The sequence below is a fragment of the Juglans regia genome, chromosome 15 (genome assembly GCF_001411555.2).
Source record: "Juglans regia cultivar Chandler chromosome 15, Walnut 2.0, whole genome shotgun sequence".
In the NCBI taxonomy this organism is placed as follows: Eukaryota; Viridiplantae; Streptophyta; class Magnoliopsida; order Fagales; family Juglandaceae; genus Juglans; species Juglans regia.
The window spans coordinates 19,195,568-19,214,291 of NC_049915.1; the positions used below are offsets into that span (position 1 = coordinate 19,195,568).

At 33.7% G+C, this 18,724-nt stretch overlaps 2 protein-coding genes across 2 annotated transcripts; both read left to right on the forward strand.

Moving 5' to 3' along the window:
* Positions 1–2,058: 2,058 nt before the first annotated feature.
* On the forward strand, positions 2,059–2,622 carry LOC118344706 (disease resistance protein RUN1-like). Its single transcript, XM_035685826.1, has one exon. It carries the CDS (start codon positions 2,059–2,061, stop codon positions 2,620–2,622), a length of 564 nt encoding a protein of 187 aa, XP_035541719.1.
* A 260-nt stretch (positions 2,623–2,882) lies between these two features.
* LOC118344707 (disease resistance protein RRS1-like) lies at positions 2,883–5,738 on the forward strand. Its single transcript, XM_035685827.1, has 5 exons — positions 2,883–3,887; positions 4,381–4,656; positions 4,743–4,779; positions 5,377–5,514; positions 5,620–5,738. The coding sequence occupies exons 1-5, from the start codon at positions 2,883–2,885 to the stop codon at positions 5,736–5,738; spliced, it is 1,575 nt and encodes a 524-aa protein (XP_035541720.1).
* Positions 5,739–18,724: the final 12,986 nt, after the last annotated feature.

Genomic DNA, 18,724 nt, shown 5'->3' on the forward strand with positions numbered 1-18,724 from the left:
AAAAAATTAAATTATTTATTATATTTTATATTAAGATTTAAAAAAATTATAATGATAAGTTGAGATGATCTCAACTTTCAAACGAAGCCTTAGGTTAGGTTTGGGGGTGGGATGAGATATAAAATTTTCATCTCATCTCATCTCATTATTATATATTTTTTAAATTCTTATATAAAATATAATAAATAATTTAATTTTTTTAAATCTCAATACAATAATAATACTAAAACATAATATTTTAAACATTAAAATAAAATATAAAATTCTCATCTCACCCCCGAACCTGCCCTTAATCTTTGAATTAGGATTAAAGAACCCCGGAGAAAATCTCATGCTGCTGGGAATTAGGGCTTCCGGGTATCATCATAATCAGGTAATTTTTGGAAAGGAGATTTGTCCTGTACGTCCTAGTCTACTGCTTAGGATATTAATACTACTCTGTTTCCTTTCTCTGGTTCGTGTGATGATTTATCTTTTAGATGTAGTAGTACCATATTAGTCAGTGCAAAGATTACTGGATTTATGTCTGGGAAATGAAATGTCCCAAACAAAATCCAAATCTTAATTTGAATGAAGTGGCTGGTTGCTGCTGTGTTGTATAACTATGCATGTTTTGTTGGTCATGATGTCTTGTTAGTTGTTGTAAATTAGGTGAACACCTATTGATTGGCATTAGTTGGAATAACATAAGCAAATGGCAGGAGTTGGAATCCAAAACTATTTACGAGAATTTAGATTGGGAAAAAAAAGAAGAAAGAAAGGGCTGCACTTAAATAGAGGGATAAACACACCTTACTTTTCATAATATATTACATAATTATATTTTAAAATAAAAAATAATTTATAAAAATAACATCACTTTATAAAAATAACCTCTATTTAAAACAAGAAAAATATTTTAGATTTTGAATTTGAGATTCAAAAATTATCTGGAATGGAATATTTTTTTATCAAATGATTAAAAAAATATTTTTAAATGATGTTAATATTTTAATTATTTTTTAAAATATTTATAATGATTAAAAATATATATATAAAAAATTATACTATTTAAGATATTTTTTAAATGTCAAATTTGGCACCTGCAGCAGTCCTATTAAAACAATGCATAATGATGTAACACACTGCATCGAAGTGCCAGTTTTCTGATTGAATTTTAAAGATGTCATAAGATTCTTACAGAGAGAGACTCTGAGTCTGAAAAGCAGAATATTTCGGGTCAGAGAGGGACTCTGAGTCTGAAAATCAGAAAAAATGTCTTTTTCTTTTCCCACTGCTTCAAGAATCCCACCTGATATCTGACAGGTGTACTACCCGTCTGAACGCGAGAATATAAACATCGGTCAATATTTTCAGAGCTCAAACAAACAAATTAATGAAAAGACATTCAGAAAACTTATAAGTTACGTATAGATTTAGAAAGTGTTTTATTATTTTATTTTATTATTATAAATTTTTTATAAAATAAAGTTAATAATTATTTTTTTATAATTTTAATTTAATTTTTTTAAATTTTAAAAAAATAATATTAAAAATAATATTTTAATAATATTTTATTTAATTTTTATTTAAAATTACCTCATAGAATCTGAATGCCAACTAATGAGAAAATATATTTATAATTATAAATTATATAATCACTGTATAATTATTTTAAAAAAATAAATAAAATATATATCTATATAATAAAAATTACTTTTTTTGTAAATAATTTTTTTTTTAAACGACTAATTGATATTTACGTGCACATAATTATAAGTAAAATTAGGCCAACTTAATAGACTAGACAAGACTGAAGCTGGCAGCATTCATTAAATGCCTTCAAGTGAATTTCTTGTTCTTGCATATGAAGCCAAGTCAACCAAAGTTGCCATACAAAGTTGCCACTTAACATCAAATAATAATAATAATAATAATAATAGAACCAAAATTGCCATACAAAGTTGCCAAAAAACTCCTCATCACGTCAAGTTGCCATACAAACTTCCCAGTTTAAGTGGAGTTGTTCTCTATATTAAGTAGTAATCAATTAATCATAGATACACAATTACTTCTCTAATGGCAATTCAAGGTGCCTCCTCCTCTTCCTTTTCTCCTATTTTTCATTGGTGGACAAATGATGTATTCTTAAGTTTTAGAGGTGAAGATACTCGTCAAAACTTCACTGCTCATCTATATGATGCTTTGCTTCGAAAAAATATAAACACATACATAGATGACAAGCTTCCAAGAGGAGAGAAAATTTCACCTGCACTTCTCAAGGCTATTGAAAGTTCAAAGATTTCAATTGTTATACTCTCAAAAAATTATGCATCATCCGCATGGTGCTTGGATGAGCTAACGAAGATCCTTGAGTGCAAAAAAAGAAAGCAACAAAAGGTTCTACCAGTGTTTTACAATGTAAATCCGACAGAGGTACGACATCAAAGAGAGAATTTTGGAAAAGCATTGACTAAACTTAAAGATAGATTCAAGCATGAGATGAAGGTGCAGAGGTGGAAAGTAGCCCTTACAGAGGTGGCCAATTTGTCTGGGTTCACTTTAGGAGACAAGTATTTTACTTCTACCCACTCTTATGCCTTCATTTATAAAACACGATTTGATCATAACACATCTTTATAATACTTGTGTCTGTATGTCGGAGTATATAAATGTATATATATATATATATATATGTGTGTGTGTGTGTGTGTGTGTGTGTGTATTTCTAAATCTAGGAGCTCCTTAGTTCATAAGCCCTTGCAACTTAACTCATTATTCTTTTATTTTATTTTATTTTTTCCATTTCTAGGAATGAACCTGAAATTATTCAAGAAATTGTTCGAGAGGTTTTAAGGTTTGTAAATGGTAAATATTTAAATGTTGCCAAGCATCCCATCGGAATGGAGTCTAGAGTACAACACATCCATAAAAAGCTTCTAAGCGAGGGAGTGAATGCTACACGCATACTAGGGATCTTTGGAACTGGTGGAGTCGGTAAGACAAGTCTGGCTAAAGCAATCTACAACTCATTAATTGATCAGTTTGAAGATAGTTGCTTTCTTGCAGACGTGAGAGAAACTTCAAAGCGAGAGCATGGTTTAATTCGATTGCAAGAGACATTTCTTCATAAAATACTCAAAGAAAGAAGTTTGAAAGTTGAAAATATTGATGATGGAATCAATCTCGTAAAGGAGAATGTTTTTGGCAAACGGGTTCTTTTACTTCTTGATGATGTGGATCAATTGTTCCAAATTGAAAACTTACTTGGAGAATGTGATTGGTTTGGTTTAGGAAGTATTATCATTATAACAACAAGAGATGAACATTTATTAACTAGTTATAATGTTCATTTACGATATAAGGTTAAGGAATTGGGTCACGACGAAGCTCTTCGACTGTTTTGTTGGAATGCCTTCAAAAATGAAAAACCTTACCATGATTTTGTAGAACTTGTAGAAGATGTACTGCATTATGCTGGGGGCCTTCCATTGGCTTTAATGGTGCTAGGCTCCTATCTATGTGGTAGAGACATTCGTTATTGGAGAAGTGCTATAGAAAAGTACAAAAAAATTCCTCATAATGATATTCAAGAAAGGCTTAGAATAAGTTATGATGGCTTGGATGAAAGTGAGAAGAATATTTTCTTGGACATTGCATGTTTCTTTACAGGAGAGCAAGAAGAATATGTTACTAAAATACTTGATGCTTCTGGTTTCTTTCCTGGTATTGGTTTCCAAGTACTAATGGATAAGTCTCTCATAACCATGGAGTCTGGCAGATTAGTCATGCATGATCTGCTCAAAGATATGGGTAGAGAAATTGTTCGTCAAGAATCCAAAGAACCCGGTAAACGCACTAGGTTATGGTTTCATGAAGATGTTCGTTATGTATTAGAAGAGGCTAAGGTACGTAAGAGTTGCATAAACATATTTCATATTTTGATTGTACAAACGGATTCAGAAATACATATGTACACGCATACATCCATTTATTTATATGAGTACATCTACCATACATTTCTCTCATAGTGGGTATTTGGTTTATAAGTAGAAGATAATAAAGAAATAAGTATTTTGCTCAATGCTTACAACTAGACAGTTTTTTTTTTTTTAATTTTTTTAATTTTTATATTTTTTTTCAGTATCTTGGTTTTTTCGTTTATGAATAGGTAAAATTGATAGATAAATGTGAAAGCAAACATTGACATTTTGTGTTTGATCACTTAGTTTGGGACATTCTAAAACTAAAAATCAACATTGATTCCTTTAGACTTTCTTTTCTTTAGAAAGAAAAAAACTTGCACAAAATATATAAACAAAATTATGATTCTAGAAAGTGGTAAAATATGAAGCACTTTATGCTCTGATTTTGTTGGCATATTATGCATTGTCTTACTAGGGAACAAACGAAATTCAAGGCATATTGGTAGAGTTGCCGGAACAAGACTTGATAAATTTGAATCCTAAAGCCTTTTTGAAGATGACAAGACTCAGGATATTTATAAATCGTAACGCACGTTTTTCAAGAAGGCTTAATTATCTCTCAAATGAGTTACGAGTATTAGACTGGCACGCCTATCCTAGTCCATCTTTCCCGCAAAACTTTCATGGAAAGAAACTCATTGTTTTAAAAATGAGTGAAAGCTTGCTCAAAGAATTGGGAGATGGAGTGAAGGTACAGTTATTTCTTTCTATAAACTATCTATGTATAGATGTCGTAAACTTTCTACAAGCTAACATATTTGTTTTTTTTTTTTACAGAGCTTTCAGAATTTGAAAGCTATGAGATTCTCTGAATGTAAATTCCTAACAAAAATTCCCGATGTATCGGGGCTCCAGAGTCTAGAGAGATTGGAAATTATTTCTTGCGCAAACTTAGTTGAGGTACATCAATCTATTGGGTTCCTTGATAAACTCGTTGGACTGACAATTGCCTTTTCCCCAAATTTTACTAGTTTGCCAAGATCCCTCAAGTTGAGATCTCTAAAAACGCTTTGTTTTTCTTATTGCAAAAGGCTGCAAAAATTCCCTGAAATTGAGAGTGAGATGAAATGCTTAAGATCTGTTCAAATTAATGGCACTGCTATAAAAGAATTGCCTCTATCTATTGGGAATCTCATTGGACTTGAATATTTAGATTTATGTGAGTGCTACAAATTAAGGCATATCCCTAACAGCATTCTTCAGCTGCAACATCTCAGATATCTCAATCTCGGTTGTTATTCAGACAAAAGAAAATATCGCTTACCCTCCTCCCTTGCAGAATTGATCTCGTCACCTCCTCCAATGAATTCAGTGTTTCAAAAATTGCAAAAGTTGAATCTTCACCGAATATCTCTATCAAAAATAGATTTGGTTCTGTTAATTGCCTGCTATTCCGCATTGTTAAATTTAGATATATCGGTAATCAATGTCGTTATACTTGCTGAGTGGATCAGAGGATTTGTTCGATTACGGGATCTTACTTTGAATTATTGCAAGCAACTTAAAGAAATCTCAGAAGTTCCTCCAAATATAGAAGAGGTAGACGCTAGTACTAGATGCATGTCATTGGAGAGTTTTCCTGAAGTATCAAAGAAATTCGAATCCAAAAAAAGCAGTTTACGTAGGTTAAACTCGATTTAAGGTCTGTCAACAGGAAAATCCAGAGGCCCATCCATGTTGTACCCTTATATTTTTGGGAAGCTGAAGACTCCAAAAGGCTATGTAAGTGAGGTAAATGTTGATTTGCTCTATTCGGATGAGATTAAAGAATGATTAATTGTAACAATTAATTTGAAAAAATTGTAATGATTTGCTTAAAAGTGTTTGTATGTGAGTAATGTTTGGGAAGGAAATGAGATGAGATGAGATAAAATTATTAAAGGAATCGTCGCAAGTGCTGCATGTTGTTGAGCCCAAACCCTCCCAAGGGCAATCCAGTAAAATTCTTATTAGGATCTGCTATAATGGTGTATATTAGTATTGATCTATGTATACATACGTAAGGCATTTCAACGGGCTCAGGTAATTCGGTATCATCATGTCCAGCTCCATACATGATAGGGGAGTTTGATCTGGGTCCGTTCATCAGTTTGCCTTGTGAAAACTTCAGGTAATTCTTTCTTTCTTCCACGGGATGGAATTTTGGAGAAAGTTGAATATTTGACCATGTCATCTACAATATCATTTTATTTCTCTCTTTAAAATTGACTTTTGAAGATGTATTTGACTCTACAAGTCATGATATAAGAGTGTTTTTCATATGGTGTATAAGTGTGTTTTATAAGATATGTAATGTGGGATGGTGAAGAGTGGCAGATGAAAAGAATTTTTTAAATTAAAATTATATTTATTGTATTGATGATAATACCATGATCTATTTATATTAAAATTATTTAATAAAAACTTTAAAAATGATATAGACATTATTTTTAAACTTTTATGCAACTTATATACTATTCGATAAAGTATTATTTTTTGAACTTATGTTGCATCATCCATATATGTAATTAATGGAAGTAGTCATCAATACCTAACTAATATCTAACAGGTGCACTATGTGTGTGAACGCGAGAATATGAACATCGGAAAATGATAAAATTACTATAAAATAACAATTTGTATACAACTATAAGCTGGAAAACAATATTTCAAAACTTTCTTAACACCAAGCGGAGTCTCCGTTCTGGTGATTTCTCCAGGGGTGGTAAAAATAGTCTACCTCAATGAGGAGAGATTCAGGGGGACAGCTCGATGGGGATCTCGATGGACGAAATCGAGGATCTATGTGGCAATCTGCGACTAAATGAGGAAGAGGAAACAATAGTTGACTACTATTTTGGTAGCAAAGAGGAAATTCTACAGAAGGGTGCAAGGAGCTTGGTAGGGAAGATTTGTGCAGATTGGGCAGTAGGGAATGAAATTGTTGCAAATACAATGGAAAAAATTTGGAGGATTAGCAAATGGGCTAGTTTTCTTGAAGTTGGCAAGAACACTTAATCATTTGCAAATCATGTAGACAGGCAAAGTGTGCTCGATGGAAAGCCTTGGATTTTTTATAATTTTCTATTTATATTGAAGCCTTTTGAGGGTGATCTTCAACCTGGGAAGATGAAGTTTAATGTGGAATCCTTTTGGTTGCAGATTTTTAATCTGCTGTTGGGCCATATGACTAAGGACTGGGGAGAGTGTATCAGGTAGTTTGTGGGGAAAGTTCTTGACGTTGATGTAGACAAGGATGGTATCGGATGGGGGAAGTACTTGAGAGTGTAGGTTGAGTTAAATCTGCAAAAACCTATAGCACGAGATCAAATAATCATGGCGTAGGAATAGAAGGTTTGGTTGACCTTTAAATATGAGAAACTCCCACAGTTATGCTTTAGTTCTGGGTCGATTTTACACGATGTTGATGGGTGCTCTGTGGCTTCTGATATTAATTACCAGAATGCACCACAATTCGACCCTTGGCTTCAGGCTGATGATAATTATAAGTGCAGGCCCTCTTTCTCAAATACTGTCGTAAGTTTTGAAGGGAAGATAGGAGGAGTGAAGGACCTGAATAATGAGAATTGAGCAAGTGAGGCTGAAGGTTCACTGGGCAGGACTGGTTTTGGTTGTGGTAGAAGGAATTCGATCAGAGCAATTCTGGTAATTCTACAGAGACTCCCTCAAGGTTGGATGACGAAACTATCAGTGTCCATGAGGGAAAGGATATCACTGAGATAGCAAAAGGCCCGGATGTGGAGGAAGTGCTTACACGTTCTCAACGAAGTCTGCTGAAATGGATAAGGGTTGCGCCAATTATGGTGGAAGTATCTTCAAAATAGTAGATAGAAACTGGCTCAAATTCTGTTGAGGGGGAAAAGCCATTAGGGGAAGCTACTTTGAAGGTGGGCTCTAGTGACATGGGCTAGATAGGAATGGATGTTATCGAGGACTTGGCCCCTAACTCATGTACAGTGGGTATAAGGACAACCTTCGTTCACATACAACTTCATAGGGGTCTACTTTGATTTTGGTAGTTACTAACTCATGTACAGCTCAACCATTGAAACTTACTAAAAGCAATTCATGGTGGAAACGGAGGGCCAGGGGTCAACACACTGAGGTACCAGAACTGCAACGAATGTAGATGAGAGCACTAAGGGGACTGGGTCTAAGAGAGGTAAGCTCTCTTCTTCAACAGTTAATGACGCATATAACTTTGATACGGCGTAGGCTGGGGTCCAGCCTCGCCGAGCTCCCTGAAAATCTTCAGTTGGAACTGTTGGGGGCTTGGGAAGCCCCGAACAGTTCAAAGCCTTAGTTTCTAGCTAAAGGCAAAAGCTCCCAATGTGGTTTTCCTCATGAAAACCAAGTTGAATATTGTTAAGGCTCTAAGTATATGAAGGAGAGTGAATTATGAAAGCTGTATAGTTGTGGATGCTGTAGGAAGGAGTGGTGGACTAATGGTTATGTGAAAACAAGATATAAACTTGGAATTGGTTAACTTCTCCCAGAGGCATATCAATCTAATTGTAAGGCCAACTGAAAACAAACCATGTTGGTTGCTGACCTGTTTGTATGGGCACCCAGGGTCAAGTAAGAGAATGGATGTTTGGCAACTACTAAAATCCTTTAATCCAAGGAATATAGGGTGGTGCATCATAGGTGACTTTAATGAGGTTCTAGCTCAAGATGAGAAAATAGGAGGTAGAATTTGTTCAAAATCTCATATCAATATGTTTAGAGAGGTTCTTCAAGAAGGGGGCTTCTACGATTTGGGGTGGAGTGGATGCAAGTTCACATGGAGCAATAGGCATGAGGATTCCTCATTTACAAAAGAAAGGTTAGATCGAGCATTGGCTAATAACTTGTGGAGGGAAGAGTTTTATGGTGTTAAAGTTGAAACATTGAGTGCTTTATGTTCAGATCATCGACCAATTGTTTTAGAATATTCATGCAGTAGTGGCCCAACAGCAAGATTCCAACCTTCTTTTAAATATGAAGCCAACTGTCTAAAGAGGTGGGGTGTAAGGAGGTCATTAGAGTTGCTTGGCAGAAGGTGGGAGGTTTGCATTCAAGCCAAGGTATGTTACAGCAGAAACTAGAAATATGCAGTAGAGATTTAAAGACCTATAGCAGGAAGTTTAACAAGAATAGAGAAGCCGCAATCAAACAAAAAGTCGAAGAAATTAAGCAGTTGGAATTGGTTGAATGAGTAGAAAATATGTAGGAAATTAAGAGAACTCAAAAGGAGCCAGGAGAGTTACTAGATATAAAGGACCTGAGATGGAAACAACATGTGAAGTCCCATTGGTTAGCTAAAGATGATAGAAATACTAAATTCTACCACGCTTGTGTCAATCAAAAAAGGAAGAAAAATATGATTAAGATGGTGGAGGATGGTTCAAGGTAGACTTTTGAGATAAAAAGGGATATTGCAATTGGTTTTTGGAACCATTTTCACCAGATATTTCAATCTTCTCAGCCTTCCTCTGACTCTCTTCAGGCATGCTTACAAAGGGTGGAAGAAAAAGTCACTCTTGATATGAGGGAACAACTGGACCGAGCTTTTGTAGAAGAAGAAGTTGTTGTTGCTTTAAGACAAATGTCCCCTTTCAAGTCACCAGAGGTAGATGGATATAGTTTAGGTTTTTTCCAAGACCATTGGGATGTGGTTGGGGCAGAGTTGACTAGAGAGGTTTTGAGCTTCCTAAACAATGGCAGTATGCCATTAGGTTTGAATCATGCCCTTATTGCTCTGGTCCCAAAGGTCAATTCCTCAAAAATAGTTAATGAATTTCGCCTCATTAGTTTGTGCAATGTATGGTACAAGCTTATTTCTAAGGTTTTAGCCAATAGGTTAAAATCAGTTTTGACAAAGAGATTGTCTCTCGGAACCAAAGTGTCTTCATTCTTGGATGTTTGATCACTAACAATGTAATGATAGCTTATGAGCTTCTTCATTCAATGCATGCCAGGAAGAACGGCAGAGAAGGGTGCATGTCCATTAAGCTAGATATGTCTAAAGCTTATGATAGGGTGGAGTGAGGTTTCTTGGAAGCAAAGCTAATTCGAATGGGATTTGGTGGTCATTGGATCAAGTTGCTCATGACTTGTGTCAAGTCAGTCACCTATTCTGTTGTGGTTAATGGAGAACCAGGAGATGTAATTGTGCCTTCAAGAGGGCTAAGACAAGCAGACCCATTGTCTCCATACTTATTCTTACTATTTGCAGAGAGCCTCAACAATTTACTTCAACAAGCTAAAATGAAAGGAATGATTAAAGGGGTGGTTGTTGCTAAGGGAGGCATAAGGATCAACCATCTCCTTTTTGCTGAAGATTGTGTATTTTTTGCAGGTTTATAGAAGTAGAATGGTTCAATTTAATCCAAAGTTTACATATGTATGAAGATGCTTCTGGTCAGGTGCTAACAGACAAAAAACTTCAATTCTTTTCAGCATCAACACAAGGGCTTCTATTAAGGAATGTATCCATCAACATGCTGAAGGAGTTATCTGTGATAATTACAATAAATACTTAAGTTTACCTACTATTGTGGGAAAATCAAAATATGATACTTTTAAAGGGCTAGACAAAGTTTGGAAGAGGGTCACAAGTTGGAAGTCAAAGCTTCTATCAACAACAGACAAGGAAGTCTTGATAAAGAGTGTTCTTTAAGCAATACCAGCATACACAATGAGTGTATTCAGACTTCCAAAAGGGTTACTCATTGAAATTGAGCGGTTGATTGCTAAGTTTTGGTGGAATCATAGTAAAGACAACAAAGGGATACATTGGAAAGGTTGGTCAAAGCTTGGAGTTGTAAAGAGCATTGGAGGTTTGGGCTTTCGGGATCTCAACTGTTTCAACAGGGTTTTACTGGCAAAACAGGTATGGAGATTCATTCAAGGTCCTTCATCCTTAACTGCTTGGGTATTCAAACAAAAATACTTTCCAACAAGTCATGTACTGAAGGCAAAAGCTGGGTATTGCCCCTTAAACATATGGAGGATTTTTTGCTAAGTTTAGGATTTGGTAAAGAGGGGGGTATGTCTGGCGAGTTGGCAATGGAAAACAAATCAAGATTTGGAAAGATAAATGGATCCCAATTCCATCTACCTTCCAAATTCAAACACCAATATCCAATTTGGATGCTGATGCTACTGTGGATGAACTTATTGATGAAGATTCTAAGACCTGGAAAAGAGATGTGCTATATTTAGTATTTAGAAGGGAGCAAGCAGACTATATTAGAAGAATTCCTATTAGCCTTAAGGGCATGGAGGACAAAGTAATATGGGGTTTAACAGAAAAATGACTATTCTCAGTTAAATCTGCCTATTTTACTGATTTTGAAATGAAGAACCAATGTATAGGTCAGGCTTCTATATCTTCACATGATACTAAGTGTGGAAGTTGGACTGTACATGAAGGTAAAACAGCTGTTGTGGAAGGCTCTAAATAACATTTTACCCACAAAATAAACTTACTCCCACTAAATTTATGGTATATGCAGTTATCCACGATGTTCTCTATAAAACCAAATGAAGTTATAACATCGTGAAATTTCTAATACTATTGACAGGATGCTTGTTTTAGTCCATAAATTGATTTCTTTAACTTGCAAACTAAATAATCACCTTTATCAGAATGACACCCTTCAGGTTGCTTCATGTATACCTCTTCTTCATGTATCTCATTCAAAAAAGTTATTTTCACATCCATTTGATGTAGCTCTAAATCAGAGTGAGCTACTAATGTCCTGATCACTCTAAAAGAATCATTTTTAAAAATTGGATAGAAAGTATCGTGGTAGTCAATACCTTCTCTTTGTGTAAATTCTTTAGCTACAAGTCTAGTTTTATATCTATCGATATTACCATTTGAGTCTCTCTTGGTTTTATAAACCCATTTACAGCCAATGGCCTTAACTCCTTTAGGCAACTCGACAATTTCCCAAACTTGATTTTTAGCCATGGATTCCATTTCTTCTATCATAGCATCATGCCAAAATTTTGAATTTTCTCCACTCATGGCATGTGAAAATAAGATAGAATCATCTTTAGGTCCCACATCAAAGTCGGACTCTAGTAGGTACACATAGTAATCATCATAAATAGCAGGCTTCCTTATTCTAGAGGATCTTCTTAATTCTACAGTTTCATCCATATTATGTGGATGTTGAACCATAGATTCAAAGTTGGTATGTTCCTCATAAGGTGGTAGTGGTTCTTGAATTGATTGAGTTTCAAAGGTATCAGATTGATTTCCTTGAATGACAATCATGTCATTTTCATTCACGGATGTAATATCTGAATTCCGTGTTTCCTCCCACTCTATCTTTCGAGGAACATTACTCCCACTTATTCCAAAACCCTCAATAAATTTTACATTTATGGATTCTACAATTCTGGGTGTATGTGAAGGACAATAAAACCTGTAGCCCTTATAATTTTTTGCATAGCCAATGAAATAACCACTGACTGTCCTCGGATCCAATTTCTTTAGTTGTGGATTATAGACCCTAACTTCAACTTGACAACACCATATGCACATATACCTGAAACTAGGTTTCCATCCTTTCTATAATTCAAATGGTGTTTTGGAAACAACCTTAGATGGAACTCTATTTAAGATATACATTGCAGTTTTTAAAGCCTCACTCCACAAAGATAAAGGAAGATTACAATTATTGAGCATACTTCATACCATATCCATAAGGGTACGGTTTCGCCTTTCAGTAACAACATTTTGGTGAGGTGAACCTGGCATTGTATACTGAGCAATAATGCCTTCTTCCTTGAGAAGATTTGAAAATGGATCCGGTCGTTGCCCTAGCTCCTATATCTACCATAATATTCTCCACTCCTGTCAAATCTTACGATCTTTATTTTTATTTCTAATTGTTTTTCTACTTCCTTTTTATATATTCTGAAAGCATCTAGTTTTTCAGATTTATAAAAAAGGAGATAAAGATACATAAATCATGAATAATCATCGATAAATGAGATAAAATATCTCTGGGTACTAAATGGTCCACAAATGTCAATGTATATGATTCCAAGAATTTCCTCACTCTTCTTGGCACCTTTATTGGTTTTGTTGGTTTGTTTACTCTTTATGCAATCCACACAAATACCAAAATAAGAAAAATCTAAAGTTTTTAAAACTCCATTATTAACTAATCTTTTAATTCTCTCTATGGAGATATGTCCCAATCTCCTATGCCATAATATAGAGGATGACTTATCAATAATATTATGTTTAGTGCCAACTTTATCATGCATAGTTAATAGACTATTTTCTAAACAGAATCTAAATTTAATTTATACAAACCATTAATCAAGGTCCTAGAGCCTACAAATGTGGAGTTTTTAAATACAGAAACATTTGAATTCACAAAATTAAATTCAAATTCCAAAGGTACTAATCTAGATATAGAGACCAAGTTTCTAGAAAATGAAGATACATAAAATTTGTTTTCAAGATCCAAAATATAACCATTATTTAAAATAAGTCTAAAAGTTCCTACAGCCTCGACATGCGAACGCATCCCATTTCCTGAGTAGATGTCTTGTTCACTTCCAATTGGTTTTCATAGGTTGAGAAACCCTTGTATGATATTGACAATATGAATTGAGGTACCTGAATCAATTCACCATGTATTATGATGAGAGTCTACAAAATTGGACTCATAGCACACAAGAGAATTGAGATTACCTTTCTTCTCAAGCCATGATTTATACTTTATGCAACCTTTTTTTTTTTTTTTTGTGCCCTTTTTTCTTGCAAAAGAAGCATGTATCATTGTCTCCATAGCGTTTAAATGGTGCTTTTCCATCATTCTTCCACTTATTAATACTGACACTTTTGCCTTTCTTCCATTGTCCCTTCCTTTGAGTAACAAAATGAGCACTCTCAATATTTTCATGTTTTAATCTCTCTTCTTCTTGTACACACATGGTTAAAATTTCATTAACGGACCATTTTTCCTTACGTGTTGTAAGAAATCTTAAATGGTTCATATTCTGTAGGAAGAGAGTTGAGTATGAAATGGACAATGAATGAATCTAAGATCTCAATATCTAAAGACTTTAGTTGGGTTGCAATATCCCTCATTTCCATTATGTGCTCACTCACGCTTCTGGATTTGCCATGCTTCATAACTGATAATTTGTTCATTAGGGTGCTAGCCAAGGCCTTATCAGAACTAACAAATTGCTCTTCAATAGCCTTTATGTAGTCCTTGACTTTATCACACTCTGGGATTGAACCTCTAATACTCTTACTCACATGTGACTTAATGAGCATTAGACTTAATCAGTTAGACCGCTCCCACCTTTCATAGGTATTCTTATCTACCAATGAACTTGATTCACTAGTGGGTATAGGTGGTTCATCCACATGAAGTGCCAAGTCCAAGTTCATGCACCCTAATGTTAAAAGAACCTTTTCTTTCCGGTCCAAAAAATTATCTCTATTCAGAATTGGAATATTAGAAGATTCAGTATTTAAAAAAGAAGTCATAGTAGCTACAATAACATAACCAAGAACATATATCACTCCTTTGAATCAAACAATAACTATAGTTTGAATCATCCAATGTCTAATTCAAAAAACAAATCTAAATCTCCATGTGGGTAAAGATTGCAATATGCATAAAATTTGCTTGTATTTTTCTTTATAATAAGACTAGTGTTGTACAAATATTTAAGAAAAAGAGATCCCACACCTATGGGTATAGGAAATCTCCTTTACCTAATATCATTTTCACTATCTTATTCCAATTAAATCAACATTTTTTCTTAATAATTACCTCCTATAGGGCCAAGTAATTACCATAATGATTTAGTTGCAATATAAAATGCCATTATAACAACATAAAATCAAATATATTAAAATATTATTGTATCTTAAGATGCTATGGCTATTCTTAATATACAATAATATTTATACTCTAATATGGCATTTTTATTTAATTAATAAATTCACTATAACGTATTTATTTATGATGATATTACAGAAACTAATAATCAAACATCAAGATAATTCAAAATATATATTACTAGTTTCTGTACACAAATCTAATTATGAGTCTTTGATTTGTGTAAAGTAACCAAACAAATTAATAACCATAATTTTGCTGACCTAATGGTTAGACAAACATATATATTAATTAATACAATTAAATAGGACGTTTTATGCATTGTCCTTTTCACCAAATGTTTTATTATTTTATACAAACAAAAAATCAAATCACCTTTTCACTAACTGAGACTCAATCATCCAGTGGTCAAGCATCCATACGTACGTGTCATTTGGTTTAAGGGATTCAATCGAATCAAATCCCTACCCCACAGCCACAGGACCAAAAGATGCAAGCCAGAAAAATCATATCTTTTCAATTAAAAACCACTGTAAATGCCTCAAGAGGCGTGATTTGAAAAGGCACTAAAATGGTTTAAGGCACCGCTTCATGCAACCGCCGTGAGTCGGCATGCAAGCAGATGAAAAATTCATCCCTAACCTTCATCCAGAAACGAAAAAATTCTCGTTTTCTTGCAGGAAAAAAAAATTCCGTGAAAAATCTAACAAAATAACATATAAGATGTTGAACGTAAATCTCGTTTCATCAACAATTTCACATGGATTTTTTATTTACAAAGTCAAAAACATTTCAGATCTCTCTGAAAATAAAAATAAATTGATATAAATAATGATGAATAAAACATGTCCGGGTAAAAAAAAATGATAAACTGTAACAAATAACAACAACCCACATATTGATATCAACACAGATCATGTCCAGACATGTGTTTCAACAAACAATCCATGTAACAATCGAAATCTATACTAAACAACGTGGCACAAGAGTTGGCTCTGATACCACTATTGTAAGATTTGAAAGAAAATCTAATAATAAAGAATCGTTAGAATACTAACCTTTGGCCATCGTTAATCAAGTATTTGTAAGAGCCGATTGTTTCTGAATTGTGAACCTTCACAGATTTCCATATGAAGAGTATTGGGTAGAGATTTTCAGCTTATCTTTCTTTATGTTAATAAAAAATTGTGACGGATAGAGAATCACAAGCCTTTATATATAGATAGGCCAAGACCCTTATCCACGATTTTCTAAGTGTTGCTTCCTTCCATCGAAGAATGTAACTGTTGGTTTTATTAAATGAGTAGTATCTTTATTTTTAATTACTCATAATTTTTAATATAAATATAAAACTAATAAAATAAATAAATATATATAATATATTTGAAATGGTGTGGTATGGTAAGACACCTTTAAGTCTCCCACGAGGAGACTTGTTCTTTCAGATTAAGCTCGTGCTAAAGATTTGAAAATGATGAAGAGGTAAAGGAAATAGAGCAGGTTTTTAAAAGACAGAAGGAAAGAATTGCTCGTATGTAGTATGTCATACTGCAAGGCATTGTTTCACTAATCTGATTGGTAGTTATAGTAACTATCTTTGCACAAAAAATTAGAATTAGAACAAATGCAATCTGCCATACCAGACATCATGAACACAATTCAGCAAATTGATGGGACCTATAAGTGAATCACATGTCATCTATAAGTCATAGAGATTAGAGTATTTGTTGTTTGTTTGATTTTGTTAGAAATCACATGTCATCTATAAGTGAAGTTCTATACAACATAATGGTAAGGACTGAAATTTATCAACTGGACAAGTGCCTGAGGACTTCTAGAGGGCTTTGGTTTGAGTGCCAGACACAGCATTGAGAAAGTAACTCAAAGGCAAAGTCAGAGCAAGTTTGGACAAATATAATATTTGACCATGTCATGAGTACTATATATCATTTTGTAATTCTCTCTCTTTCCCTTCTTCCGAGGTGGGTTTTGGAGAAAATTGAATATTTGACCATGTCATGAGTACTATATATCATTTTGTTTCTCTTTAAAAATGACTTTTGACTCTCGAAGTCATGAATATTTGACCACTTAGTTTGAGACATTCTAAAACTAAAAATCAACATTGATCTCTTTAGACTTTCTTTTCTTTAGAAAGAAAAAAACTTAGCGCAAAATGTATAAACAAAATTATGATTCTAGAAAGAAGTAAAATATGAAGCACTTTATGCTCTGATTTTGTTGGCGTATTATGCATTGTCTTACTAGGGAACAAACGAAATTCAAGGCATATTTGTAGAGTTGCCGGAACAAGACTTGATAAATTTGAATCCTAAAGCCTTTTTGAAGATGACAAACCTCAAGATATTTATAAATCGTAATGCACGTTTTTCAAGAAAGCTTAATTATCTCTCAAATGAGTTACGAGTATTTGACCGGCACGCCTATCCTAGTCCATCTTTCCGGCGAAACTTTCATGGAAAGAAACTCATTGTTTTAAAAATGAGTGAAAGCTTGCTCAAAGAATTGGGAGACGGAGTGAAGATACAGTTATTTCTTTCTACAAACTCTCTATGTATATATGTTGTAAACTTTCTACAAGCTAACATATTTTTCTTTCTTTTGTTTTTTTTTATACAGAGTTTTCAGAATTTGAAAGCTGTGAGATTCTCTGAATGTAAATTCCTAACGAAAATTCCCGATGTGTCGGGGCTCCAGAGTTTAGAGAGATTGGAAATTTTTTCTTGCGCAAACTTGGTTGAGGTACATCAATCTATTGGGTTCCTTGATAAACTCGTTGGACTGACAATTGCCTTTTCCCGAAATTTTACTATTTTGCCAAGATCCTCAAGTTGAGATCTCTAAAAACGCTTAGTTTTTCTTATTGCAAAAGGCTATAAAAATTCCTTGAAATTGAGAGTGAGATGAAATGTTTAAGATCTGTTCAAATTAATGGCACTGCTATAAAAGAACTGTCTCTATCTATTGGGAATCTCACTGGACTTGAATATTTAGATTTATGTGAGTGCTACAAATTAAGGCATATCCCTAATAGCATTCTTCAGCTGCAACATCTCAGATATCTCAATCTAGGTTTTATTCAGACAAAAGAAAAAATCGCTTACCCTTAGGGGTGTAAATTCAAATCGAAAAATCGGAAAACTGGACCGGACCGAACTGGACCGGTTTTACCGGTTTTGAACCGGTCCGGTCCGGAACCGGTTTTTAAAATGTAAAAACCGGCCGGTTCCGGTCCAGTTCCGGTATTTTTTGGACCGGACCGGACCGGTTGATTAAAAAAAATATATTTTTATATATAATTTTTATACAAAATATTTTATATATAATGTATAATTATAAATTTTTATGTGAAATTTTTATATATAATATATATAATTATATATATTCATATATGAAATAATTTCTTATTATAATTTATAAATTATTATATAAAATGTTAATATTAAATCACTAAAAGTTTATAACTAATACTAATATATAACTTATAACTATACTAATAGCCTAATATTAATACTATTACATAGTCTAATATATTAATAAAACTATAAAACAATTTTTTTTAAATCAAAATTTTTTTTTATAAACAAATTTTTAATGACAAATTGTGAAACTTACATTTTTAAAAAACTGAAAAACTGGACCGGACAGGACCGGAAACTGGTAAAACCGAAAGTACCGGTTTAAGAAGGTAATCGGTGCATAATCGGTTTTGAAAAATACAAAACCGGCACATACCGGTTCGGTCCTAGATTTTATCCAAAACCGGACCGGACCAGACCGGTTACACCCCTACTTACCCTCCTCCCTTGCAGAATTGATCTCGTCACCTCCTCCAATGAATTCAGTGTTTCAAAAATTGCAAAAGTTGAA

Bases quoted from the DNA above. Each gene is read 5' to 3' on its own strand.
- LOC118344706 (XM_035685826.1), top strand. From the start codon at position 2,059: ATGGCAATTCAAGGTGCCTCCTCCTCTTCCTTTTCTCCTATTTTTCAT.
- LOC118344707 (XM_035685827.1), top strand. From the start codon at position 2,883: ATGGAGTCTAGAGTACAACACATCCATAAAAAGCTTCTAAGCGAGGGA. The intron at 3,888-4,380 runs GTACGTAAGAGT...TTGTCTTACTAG, and splicing joins ATGTATTAGAAGAGGCTAAG to GGAACAAACGAAATTCAAGG. The intron at 4,657-4,742 runs GTACAGTTATTT...TTTTTTTTACAG, and splicing joins AATTGGGAGATGGAGTGAAG to AGCTTTCAGAATTTGAAAGC.